The 12,492-nt window shown below is 32.4% G+C and overlaps 1 protein-coding gene and 1 long non-coding RNA gene across 9 annotated transcripts; one reads left to right on the forward strand and one right to left on the reverse strand.

Moving 5' to 3' along the window:
* Positions 1 to 411: 411 nt before the first annotated feature.
* LOC129323008 (uncharacterized) lies at positions 412 to 3,561 on the reverse strand. 8 transcript variants are annotated; one of them, XR_008596337.1, is made up of 6 exons: positions 3,314 to 3,561; positions 3,013 to 3,221; positions 2,885 to 2,923; positions 2,691 to 2,804; positions 1,293 to 1,579; positions 412 to 672 (listed from the first exon to the last, which is right to left on the reverse strand). It is a non-coding gene; the product is annotated as an uncharacterized LOC129323008 (long non-coding RNA). The 8 variants fall into 8 exon arrangements; XR_008596339.1 differs by having other exon boundaries at positions 1,293 to 2,598; XR_008596336.1 differs by adding an exon at positions 2,492 to 2,598 and having other exon boundaries at positions 1,293 to 1,399; positions 1,505 to 1,579; positions 2,691 to 3,221.
* Positions 3,562 to 5,361: 1,800 nt separating this feature from the next.
* LOC129322799 (uncharacterized) lies at positions 5,362 to 8,833 on the forward strand. The gene is made up of 6 exons (XM_054969190.1): positions 5,362 to 5,769; positions 5,873 to 5,921; positions 6,046 to 6,097; positions 6,919 to 7,079; positions 7,394 to 7,507; positions 8,523 to 8,833. Exons 1-6 carry the CDS (start codon positions 5,390 to 5,392, stop codon positions 8,676 to 8,678), a joined length of 912 nt encoding a protein of 303 aa, XP_054825165.1. The 5' UTR covers positions 5,362 to 5,389; the 3' UTR covers positions 8,679 to 8,833.
* The last annotated feature ends 3,659 nt before the right edge of the window (positions 8,834 to 12,492 follow it).

The raw sequence follows: 12,492 nt of genomic DNA on the forward strand, positions 1-12,492 counted from the left end.
TGTAGAAAGTGGGCTTATGGGTCCTAAGCACATTAGCTAACTTGACCTAACCCTTGACTTATTATAATTTTATCTTTATAATATTTTAGTTATGATTATATTTTTTGAGATCCTAGGGATTAGCTTTTTATTCTCTTTCGATATGATATTATCATATCTTCCTTGTACTTTATAAGTTGCTTTATCTTTGAATAATATTCAAGTAATTCCTCACAAACACCATCAGTAAACCATACCTAACCACTGATATCTTATTAGCAATTTCATGCTTTGTGTCATAAACATAGAGCTGCGAATAAACAGGCCATGCACCTATTTCAAGGACAAGACTTCCAATTCTATGATAATTTTGTCCAGACAATCTAAAAGAATAAGATCCACGACCAACAAAAGTTTTTATCTTTCCTCTCATTGAAGTAAAAGAGAACATGTTATTATAAGCCTGATGTTTGTCAATTTTTTTTTTTGAATCAATAGAGTTCAAGTCAAAAAATAAATGATCAAAATATGGAGGTGCTGGTTCAATTAGTGGAATTTTGATCTTCCCATGTGAACAACACAAAGAAAAATGAAGAGATCCAAATCTTGTTGCATGCTTAGCTTGTTCATTGAACCACATTAAAGCACCACATTCTTGACATGTGAAATGAGGATCACCTTCATCAATATAACCTACAAAGACCGAATTTAAAGGACAATATATTAACTAAAAAGGAAACATAATTAAATTGAAAATATAGTAACAAAATATGTGTGAAATAAGTATTTTATATTCATGTAATGGTAGATTAATTATACTACTTTCGTAATAAGTTTTTGGATGCTTTGTTCAGTTTGGCATTGCTTCTAATTACTATAATTGTGATTACATAAATAAAATTATAACATAACTTTAAAAAATATGTATTTTAATTACCAAATTTAAGTAACTACACTTAGATAATGAATTTGAACATCTCAAACAATATTCCAAACAAACTATTTTAATTTTTATGTAGGTTTATAAATCAAAGTAACTAATTGAAGCTTGCATATATGTCATTAAATGTGAGAAATATGTCATAGAATACATCTAAAATTAACTTCACAAGATGATAATTCAAAATCAAATATTCCTAATGATTATTGATTATAATTCCAACCTAAAAATGGCATACCATTTGATTCATTAAATAGATGAACAAAAAGTTTATTAGAGTTGGCATTAAAATTTTAGAAAAATCATACAAATTAACATTACAAAAATCTCATTATACAAATAGCAAATGAAATCATGGAGAGTTTATACCCACTTTAACACAAAGCCCATATCACAAAGGAATTGCCATCATGAGAAATGCATTCATATCTTCAGGGGAGCTAATACCATCATCTGTCACTACACCATGATTGTAATGCCCTATAAAGACCATACCAACACGTAACTTTAACACAAATAGCAAATTAATTCATGAAGGGCTTATATCCACTTTTAACACAAAACCCATATCAGAAAGAGAATTACTAGCACAAGAAATTGCATGCACATTATTAGTAGAGTCAATACCGTCATCTGCTACTGCACCATGATTGTAATGCCCTACAAAGACCATACCAATACATGACAAAGATAACATGAGGACAAGACACATTAGTCAACAATAAGAAAACCACCTAAACTTCCAACATGTGCATTTAAATGGGAGAATGTATAATTAACATAGAAACTTGATGAACTTCCACTGCAACTACAGGTCATTTTGGAAACTTTGAAGTTTACAAGTTCACAAGCTAGTAGAATTGACGTCTATATTTTTCCTTTAATTGTATGTATGCCCAAACCATCTCATCACTACTTTGTCAAGGGTCATAGTTTATGCCCTTATCATCTTTATTATGTCCAGCAAGACATATAAGATATGTTAGCATAGTTTTGTGAGGTTTGCATAGCATGTTTTTTATTAATAAGATTTTTTGTTTATTGTAAAACAAAAATCCCTATAAAAAGGCTGTTAAAGGTGATTAAGTAAGATCACCAGTCTTAAAAATCCTCTAATCAAACTATAAATCGTGATCATAATATGTGTGTGTATATATATATATATATTATAGGTAATTAAAATGCTAAATAATAGAGATATAAAAGAGAAAAGATACTTTATATAAAAACGTTTCCTTTGCTCACTTCATAGGTATTACTCATGCTTTTCTCTTTTATCTATAAGTGAATTTCTGCATATCCAAATTACACCCAACGCCCCTCAAAATGTTAGTGTTCAAACCTGTTTTTATATAGGTTAAAAAGATGAAATTGAAAAGCGCTATGTCATCATCATGTTCTAATTTCAAAACAGCAGATTTGGAGGAAAATATTGAGCGTGGATTGTAAAGGGTGTTTAACTATGTTCTATGCATATTCACTATTTAGCTCCTGGATGTGGAACCAAAAAAGGGAGTATGAAAATAAGACTAAAAACATAGGGATTTTTTCATGGAAGCCAATAAAACTCACCTAGCTTTTTGTGGTTAGGATTCGTCTTTAGATTATGATTGTTTCTTTCATTGTAACACCGAGACTATCTAAGTTGATTAGGCAAACTCACATGATAATTCTCAGCACTGGAGGGAAAATAATGGATTGGATAAATAAGACAGTGGAACTATACACTAATAAAACAGAGAAGGACCAAACACAATAACTTCAAAATTACCTCACGTTAGTGATCTCTTATAACCATTGACCTCTTGTGTGTTTATTGTCTCTTCAAAATTTCTCGTCGTGTTACCATCAATTTTATATCTCTTCTGGTGCAAAGATGAACCACCTTTCCATGCATACAAAAATAAGTAAGAACCAACCAAATGAAATTAATCAATGATAAGAAGCCGCTTCATTAGCAATTACCAGGAGGCGACAAATCATATATTCCTCTAATTTTTCTCTCTGTGTCAAAAATATCAGGATGAAATTATAATAACAGTATTTATCAACCAAATGTAAAATGGCAGCTATGTAAATCACATACAACACACCTAAGAGATGCCTAATCGACGTAAGGGCTGGGAAGGACATTGGTTTTCTTTGTCATAAGAATATATAGCTCTATCGTGTGAGCCATCGGTAGACAAATGCATAGTGCACCTCATTCGTATGCTATTCACCATGACATTAGAATCAACATGCATGCCAGGTTCCAAAACTTCATTGCAGCGATTTCCACACAACACATTTGATTACTGAACTGTGAAATTTTTGTTGAAAAAGGTAGAGATGATCAACACAGGCAAGATAAATAAGGAAGCAAAAATGAAACAGAATTTCAAGAAAGCTGACCTTGAAGGAAACTGTGCATTGACGGAGGGTGACGACGCCTCTACAAGGCCAATACTACAACAGCACTTGGTCATTCTTCACTGTCTCATAATCGAGATGCCTGACGCACAGCCACCAGTGACAGGAGAGCGAAAATCGAATCACAGCGTCATGAAATTGGAAGCGAGTGAATTCGAGCAGGTCAAGCGAGAAGAGCGAAGTCGAGCAGGAAGAGGAGCCGCAATTGAAACACCAACTATACTCAGAGAGACGGGTAAGTTCTGCATCTAAGGGGCACAAAAATATCCAACACCCTTGATATAATTTCTTTAAATTTCTTTAAAAAATATTTGTTTTTTTTAACAAAATCACAGTGTTATGTATAGGCGGCACAAAATAAACACATCCAATGCAATGAAACAATTTTTTTTTTTTTAAAAATAATGTTTACTGTTTAAACTACTGTAGATACACAGTAGATCCACAAAGCCCACTTCCTTTACAGTAAAGGAAAGATTCACTTCTAGCGACATTATATTTTAGGACTCCCAAACAAATGGTTTTCTAATTTCTAGCAATACATATATTTTGGTTGGGATTTTGATGTTTAAAAATATATTTTTTATATTAAAAAAATAAAATATTTTTAATTGAATCTCACTTTTTAATAAAATAATTACTTGTTTTTAAACTAAATCTCGTAAAATTCAAAAATTACAATTAAATCCCTTAAAATTTGAGTATAATTTGAAATTAAGGTAAAAAGGTAACGATGTCCTTATTAAATATATACATTATATCAGTCAAATAATTTATAATTATTTTATTAATAATGTATAACTATAATTTTTATTTTTTACAACTGTAATTTCATATATCTAATAATTAAATTGATTAATTTAATTATTGAATATGTAAAGTTATAATTGTAAACATCTGAAGTTATAACTGTAAATTAATGATAAATTAGTTGTAAATAATTTATGTTAAATTTTGTTAGTAATGCATGAATGTTTAATTATTAGATATATTAAGTTACAACTGTAAAAAGTTAAAATTATAGTTATAAATTAATCATTTAATTGAATTGATATATGTTTAATAGAGATATTATTATTTTTACAGTTTAATCTGAAATTACCCTGAGGCTCTCAGGACTTGATTGTGATTTTTAAATTTTGTGAGATTCATTTGTAAATAAGTTTGTTTTACAAGACTTATATATAATCTTTCCTTTATTCAATAGGAAAACTTAAAAAAAAAAAGATAATGAATATACCTTAAAAATAAAAAATGCTTTATATTTTTAACAAAATGAGTAAGATATTTTGGATTTTTTAATGTGTAATTAATAATTTTTTTAAAATATTTTTAATTAATAGTATAATTAATAAAATTTTTATTAATAAAAATAAATATGGGAAGAATGTGTAATATTAAAAATAATTAATTAATTCATTAAAAACACACAAGTCAGGAAAAAAAAGAGGTTATAATATTAGACGGAGGACTATATTTCAACTTCATTCCAGCGACAAGAGAACTTTATTTTATTTTATTGTTATTTTTTAGGAAGATTTATTTTTATTTTTTGTTGACAATTAAAAAGGGGAAGTTGAGCAAAAGAAGCAGGCAATTGGTTTCCTATTTATTAAAATAAAAATTTGTAAAAAATACAAAATAATTTTAATAAATTTTTTATTTTTAATTTACACTAAATTTAATTTAAAAGATTCAATTTAATATTAAATTTTTTATAATTAATATATATTAATTATTTAAATTTATTCTACATAGTTTAAGATTGTGTAGGATACATCTAAATAATTAATATATATTAATTATAAAAATTTTAATATTAAATTAAATCTACTAAATTAAATCTTAATCAAATTAAAAATAAAAAATTTATTAAAATTATTTTATAATTTTTATAAATTTTTATTTTAATAAATATAATATATAATAATATATTAAATCTGAATATTGATATTAAAATTTAAATGGCTCGGATTTTATCTCTGAGCTCTTGAGAGCTCACGGTACCCATCCTTGCAATAAGTATAGAAACTGGACCGGAAGAAGCAGTTTGTGCAAATGGCTCAACTATTGCGACCTCTAATAAGGCATTGGCCATGGCGGGGGTCGGAGTCGCCGATGCCGAACCGTAGTTGTGGGCTCAGCCTCCATTATGTCCTCCTCAACTCGCCCTGTTTTCTTGAACCCGCCAACCCAACCTCTTTTACTCATTTCTCTTTGGCCACTCTTGTTTCATCTTCTAATCGAAATCTTCATTTTCGTCCTTGCGGTCTTCGTTTATCCAGCGACCCTATGGTTCGTGATGGAAGTAACAGTGATGAATCGAGTATTGACGTTAAGAAGAGCCGGAATCAGTTGAAACGCGAGGCAAAGCGTGCTGTGCGTTGGGGTATGGAGCTAGCTTCTCTCTCTGCTCCTCAAATCAAGCGAATACTCAGGTCCCCCCCCTCCCACGCAATCAGTTGAAACGTTGATGCTTACTTTTAGGGCGTTGTGATATATCACTGATAAAAAGTTTCTGTAATTTGTTCTGGATTGCAGATTGGTTACTGTGGACCGAGAGGTGTTTGAAGCTCTGATGCTGGTTAAGGTGATTTTCCATTTTAATAATGAAGATGAGTTTTGCGGTTGGCTTGTCCCTTTTTTGCTTCTGGAATAATTCTCTATTCGTTTAATCTATTATTGAAGAGAAGGTGTTTGTTGTTTTGCCATAGAGATTAAGACCGGATGTCCGCGAAGGAAGGAGGAGGCAGTTCAATTATATTGGTAATTTGTTCATCCCTCGTTGAGTTTTTGATTTGGAATGCAGAATATTGTATTGCCTACCTGTGTTGCAAACTTAACTGAGGATAGCTGTAGCCTGTAGACCTATACTTAAATGTCTTGAAAGCATCTTTTGGGGAAATATACTCGTACAGCAAATGCACAATTTGGTCAGCCAAAGATATACTTCGCAGTACATTAGTCATTGGATTTTTTTTTCCTGACTTCACTAGTTAGTTGCTCAGCTCATTGCTCTAACTTGCTGCGCTTAGGTCTTCGGCTGAACAAAATGTTTTTTTTTTTTCATATTCCGAAGGATTATCTAAAAATATAGCTGCGGAAAATCTCCACATAGTTCACTGAAATTTTTCGTCACCTTCCTCTGACTTATGCTATAAAAGAAAATGGGTAAAAAACTTGCTTCTAATAGAACAATATCTAACTCTAATTCCATTGATAATAGAATGGACTGTCACCCTTTTTAAAGCCAGCTCATCATTCTTGTAAATTTCACTTGATTCCTATATCAGTTACGTGTCTTGTTTCCGCCCCCTTCTTCCTCCCTTTTAATTCCTCGGACCCTCATCCCATGTCTAGCATTGCGTATCATCTATTATCTATTTGACCCTTTTGCCCCTTGAAAGCCTCTCCAGTTTATTATATATTCAATTGAATTGACATGTGGGAGTTGTGGTAAATCGTGATATCACTAACCAGTAGATAAATTTGCACTTGCCATTTGAGATTTTAAGGTAAGTTCATATGACTTTTGTGCGTTATTCAATCCAGATTTTTGTGCTTCATACTCACCTAATTTATCTCAGGAAAATTGCTGCGGGAAGTGCAACCTGAATTGATGGATAAATTAATAGAAGCAGCAAAAGATGGCAATCACACCGAGCTACAAAAATTATGTGTCTCTGATACTGAGGTTCTTGAAGGTGATGATGACTTTACAGAATTTGAGTCTGAGGAGGATGATGAGGTATTCATTTATGTATTAGTTTTCATGCTACACATAGCTGCTTTAACACACACACACACACACACATGATATATCCATAACATCCATAATTTTTTGTTCAACATGTCCAGTAAGTTGAATCCTACACATTTGTCTTTCCGTACCCTAATCCTTGGGATACAAAAAAATCAATTCTGGATTTCTGATTTTGGTTGCTAATTAGTCTCTTCATAGCAGGTGAAATCTTAATTTTCCTTGATTCCTTGGGTATTACTTGGTCACTGATCCATTTAATGTCGTCTGATTACATTCTTACTTTTGGAGTATTTTATCAGGAATCTGATTGCTACAGTGCTCGAGCAGTTAGGTGGTTTGATGGTCTGGTCAATAAAGATATTAAAATCACCAATGAAGTTTATTCATTGCAGGAGGTTGAGTTTGATCGTCAGGTAATGTCTCCTTCCTCTTCCTCTTCTTTCCGTGGGACTTTAGAGAAGGTTAAATGCGAGAATCTCACCTAGGGCCCTGAGAAGACAGAAATTTGCATTTAGGGCCCAATATAATCTGCAAAATCTCTGCAGGCCCAATGGCCTTATGTGAAAATATGTTTTAATGAGAGAAGATGCATTTGTCCTCCTTCTCTCCATGAATGCACAATACAATATCCATAAATTCTCAATACAATGTCTTGTAATGTATTATTAGTCTAATGAAAATAGTTTAACTTAAAATGTACAAGTTGCATAGGATGAAAGAACAATAAATGTTTATGAATGCATAGCACAATGTCCATAAAATCTCAATACAATGTCCTATAATGTACAATTGACTTAGTGGAAATGGTTTAATTTGAAATGGACAAGTTGTGCAAGATGAAAAAACAAAACAATATTCATAAGTGCACAATATAATATCCATAAATTCTCAATACAATATCCTGCAATTGGCAACAAAATGTCTAAGGGCAAATGTGTCCTTTTCTGTTAAAACATTTTTTCACTTAAAGTCCTTGGCCATACAGAGTTTTTAGATTGTATTGAGCTTTAAATGTAAAATTTTGCGCTATGAGGGGCCAGAGTGAGATTCTCCCTACTAAAAAGGTTTTTGATTTCGGCAAAATTCATTGGTTTCTGTAAGTTTTAGAGAGTTTTCCACCCTTTTCTTCTTTTTGGGCTAGCGTACTTTTAGCAGAATGCGAGAGTTGTGTTTTGAAAATTGTGGGGAAGTCATTTTAATTTTTATTTCAATAAAACTTGGAAGTCTGGATACTTAAATATTGAGGGAAAATAAAAAAAGAAACCAGTACTATGTAATGAGTATGGAGTAACCAAGAGTTGGCACCTAGACTTGCTGGTTATGAAAGATTTCTTCACGGCAATCAATAATCTATCCTTTAACCGTCTAACGGTATAATGTCCTCTTATTGTTTTACTGTTATGAGGTCTCATAGTTTTGTTGGATCAGGAGTTACGAAGGCTTGTAAGAAGGGTGCACTCAGCTCAAGAACAGCAAGCTGCTAATGAAGCGGAGAGAAAAGTAGCAGCAGCAAAAATTCGGGCTGAAAAGGCTCTCACTCGTTTCCTTCTTTCCATTGCAAAGCAAATTCCTAACGAATATTGATCATCATTTTTTCATATAGCAATTAGTCATTCATATTTTTGGGTCATAGGCCAGGTGTCCTTTTATGTATGTTAAAATTGTTCATTTTTTTGGGGGTGTCATCAATGTTTTCAAAACCGGACATTGAATCGAAAAGCCAGCGGTTCACGATTCAACTGGGTTGGACGACGTAATAATTAAATTAAAAAAAATTATATATGTATATAATAATTTAAATATAAGAAATACATATGAAATTATTATTTAACTTAAAAAAATAAAATATTTTAAGTTTGTCATGACTTAACAAGTCACATGATACAATATAATATCAAATGATTAAAAAAATTAGTTATTTTTTTAAAAAATTTGATAAAAAATAAAAAAAAATTTTTTGAACAGTCTGGTTTTTAAAAATTGGATTTGGTTTTCGGCTTGATTTTGGTTTTCGGTCCAACCGTCGGTTTAAAACGACTCAATCCGGCTTAACTCCTAAAACGGTTTTTTACAATGAACCAAGCTGAAAATTAAACTCGATTGACGGTTGGACCGGTCTGATCGTCTGGTCTGACTCAGTTTTCAATACACTGGGTGTCGTAGAGGGTTTATGGCTTAAAAAGTATTTTCAAGGGCATTTATAGGTTACTAACTAGTAATAATGTTTCGCATCCATGATAAAATTTGAATCCATACCTAATAATCTTTTATTGGGAGAAACAGAATAATATGCCTAGTATTCACCTGGAAACAAAGATTAGGGAGCAATTGAGGGAATCAAGGAAAATAAATTAAGTATATTTGACTACCTCTACTTGAAATTATCTCTCTGAAAATATTGTAAATATATACAATAATATCTACACTCCCTTTCAAGTTGGATTATAAATGCTTATCATATTCAACTTATTTATACAATTATTGAAAGTTGGTTTTGTAGTCCATTGGTCAAGACGTCCACAACCTGTAGGGTAGGAGGCAAATAGATTAGACAAACAATTCCTTCTTCCACTTTTTCCTTTATAAAATGTCCATTTATTTCTACATCCTTAGATCTCTAGTGTTGAATTGGATTTAAGGCCATATTAATGGCTGCCTTGTTATCACAGTATAGCTTCAACTTCTACTTTGAGTAATATCTCCTTTATTACATGTCTTAACCATAATTCTTCTATTACACCTTAAGCTAAGGCTTGTTGATCAGACTTAGCACCGCTTTAAGATACTACTCTTGTTCTGACTCTTCCAAGGCACTAGATTTCCCAATGCAAATGAGCAGTAACTAGAGATGGACCTTTTATCTGGATGAATCCCTCCCCAGTTTGCATTGGCATATACTTCTATAATTCTTTGCTCCCTTTGTTAAATAGTACCCTTCTACTAGGTGTCTCTTTCAGATATCTTAGAATTCTATATGCTACCTCCAAGTGTTTCTTCTTTGGATATCATATATGTTGATTGGTTACACTCATGGCAAAGGCTATATTAGGCCTAGTGTAGGAAAGATAAATAAGCTTCCCTACCAATCTTTGGTACCTTTCCTTGTCAACTGGCTCATCTTTGCCTTTGTTTGATTAATCATTAGAGGCATCTTCTTCCTCTTCGAATTCATTACCTACCTTATGACCCTTCTTCCTTATCACTATTGGTGTATCTAGGGGCTTACAATCCAACATACTTGTTTCAATTAACAAGTCTAATATATATTTGCGCCACGACACATAAATCCTTGCCTTGATCTGGCAACTTCCATCTTGAGAAAATGCTTTAGTTTCTCGAGATCTTTGACTTCAAACTCTCTTCTTAAAGCTACCTTAACCCTGGTGATTTCTTCTTCATGGTCTCTAGTAGTAATTATATCATCAACGTTCACAATGAGGATGCATCTCTTCTCGCCATCCATTTTGACAAACATTATATGGTTGGAGAGACATTTCTTGTAACCTTCAACCTTTAGCACTTTAGAGAACCTATCAAACTAGACCCTCGGAGACTGCTTCAAGCCAAAGAGTAATTTCTTGAGCCTACAAACATGTCCTTCTTTCCCTTCATCAAAGCTTAAGGGTAGGGACATATATACTTCTTTCTTGAATTCTCTATTCAAGAATGCATTTTTGATATCTAATTGGTGGAGCTACCAATCAAGGTTTAATGTGACAAATAATAACACTCTGATGTGTTTAACTTGGCTATTAGAGCGAATGTTTCTTTGTAATTCAGGTCATAGGTTTGAGTGAATCCCTTTGCAACTAGTACGGCTTTGAGCTTGACAAGGTCCCCATTAGCATCAAACTTGGGTATAATGAACTACTTACATCCAATTATCTTCTTTGCTTCAGGCAGATCAACAACTTCTTAGGTGCCATTTTTCTCTATTACTCTCATTTCTTCTATGACTGCACTCCTTCACTTAGGTATCTTAAGTGCCTCATGGACATTGTTGGAAACCTTCACCCTGTCAACATTAGCAACAACAGTAGTATATCTTGAAGAGAATGCATTTAAACATACATACTTATGTATAGGATGTTGAGTACAAGATTTGGGTTGCTCTCTTATTGCAATTGGCAAGTCAAGATCATTTGCATCACATTGGCTTTTAGTGTCTCAGCACACACCTCCAATTCATGATTTTCAATATGGTTATGTTTAATGACCTCTATTAGGTTAGAATATGGAAGGATTAGGAGCACTAAGATGCCATTATCTTACTGCTTCTTCCGTTCATATACTCTAAATGGTTTTTTTTTGCACCAAAGTATCATCATTGTTTCTACTAGTTGAAGTTTGGGAGATAGAAGGGTTGATGATTGGTGGTGATGGTTCAGATAAAACAATAGGCTCAGGAGTTTTCTCACTCTTACTCTAAGGAAATCTCTCCCCCTCACTTTTCAAAAGCTGAAGTTCATCATACCACCCTTTTAAGTAAAAACCAAATGACATACAAACATTTAGTGGTAGGATCATAGCACTGATACCCCTTTTGAGTGGATGAATATCCTAAGAAAATGCATTTGATAGCCTAAGGATTTTGTGGGATTAACAGAGAGAACAAAAGCAGTATCGCCAAACAATTTGTGAGGGAGGAATGAGTTAAGGTGAGAAAGATCTGTAGAATTTTTAGAGAGAAAAAATTATATTATCTCATTCATTTTCTAATATACAAACTGGTCTTATATATACACATCAAGAGAGATAAAAATTGATAAATACTAATAAAGCCTAATTAATGATCCTAATAAATGTTAATTATTTACAATAATGACATAATATTTCCATACTCCCTCTTAAGTTGAATTATAGATGCTAATCATGTCCAACTTACTTATATAACACTCAAATGCAGGCTTAGGTAGTCCCTTGGTTAGCACATCTGTAGCTTGTAACTTTGTAGGTAGGTATGTTAGACATGTAATGCCTCCTACTTTCTCTCTGATAAAATGTTTATCCACTTCAACATGTTTAGATCTCTCATGCTGTACAGGATTCAATGCCATGCTCATAACAGCCTTGTTATCACAATACACTTTCATTGGTGGATCAACTCTGACTTATATTTCTTCCATGACCCTTCTTATCCATAGTTCTTCTGTAATTTCTTAAGCTAATGCTCTCAATTTTAATTCAGCACTACTTCTGGATACAACTCTTTGCTTTTGACTTTTCTAGGTCACTAAGTTTTCCCACACAAATGAACAATAGCCAAAGGTGGATCTCTTGTCTCCATAAGTTCCCCTCAGTTTGTATCTGTGTAAATATCAATTGTCCTTTGATCATGCTTCTTGAATAACAATCCCTTATCAAGTGTACCTTTAAAGTATATGAGAATCCTATATAC

Source organism: Prosopis cineraria, unplaced genomic scaffold (assembly GCF_029017545.1).
Source record: "Prosopis cineraria cultivar Desert tree isolate PC_DT_omini unplaced genomic scaffold, ASM2901754v1 PC10, whole genome shotgun sequence".
Classification (NCBI taxonomy): Eukaryota; Viridiplantae; Streptophyta; class Magnoliopsida; order Fabales; family Fabaceae; genus Prosopis; species Prosopis cineraria.

Bases quoted from the DNA above. Each gene is read 5' to 3' on its own strand.
- LOC129322799 (XM_054969190.1), top strand. From the start codon at position 5,390: ATGGCTCAACTATTGCGACCTCTAATAAGGCATTGGCCATGGCGGGGG. The intron at 5,770-5,872 runs GTCCCCCCCCTC...TCTGGATTGCAG, and splicing joins CAAATCAAGCGAATACTCAG to ATTGGTTACTGTGGACCGAG. The intron at 7,508-8,522 runs GTAATGTCTCCT...TTGTTGGATCAG, and splicing joins AGGTTGAGTTTGATCGTCAG to GAGTTACGAAGGCTTGTAAG.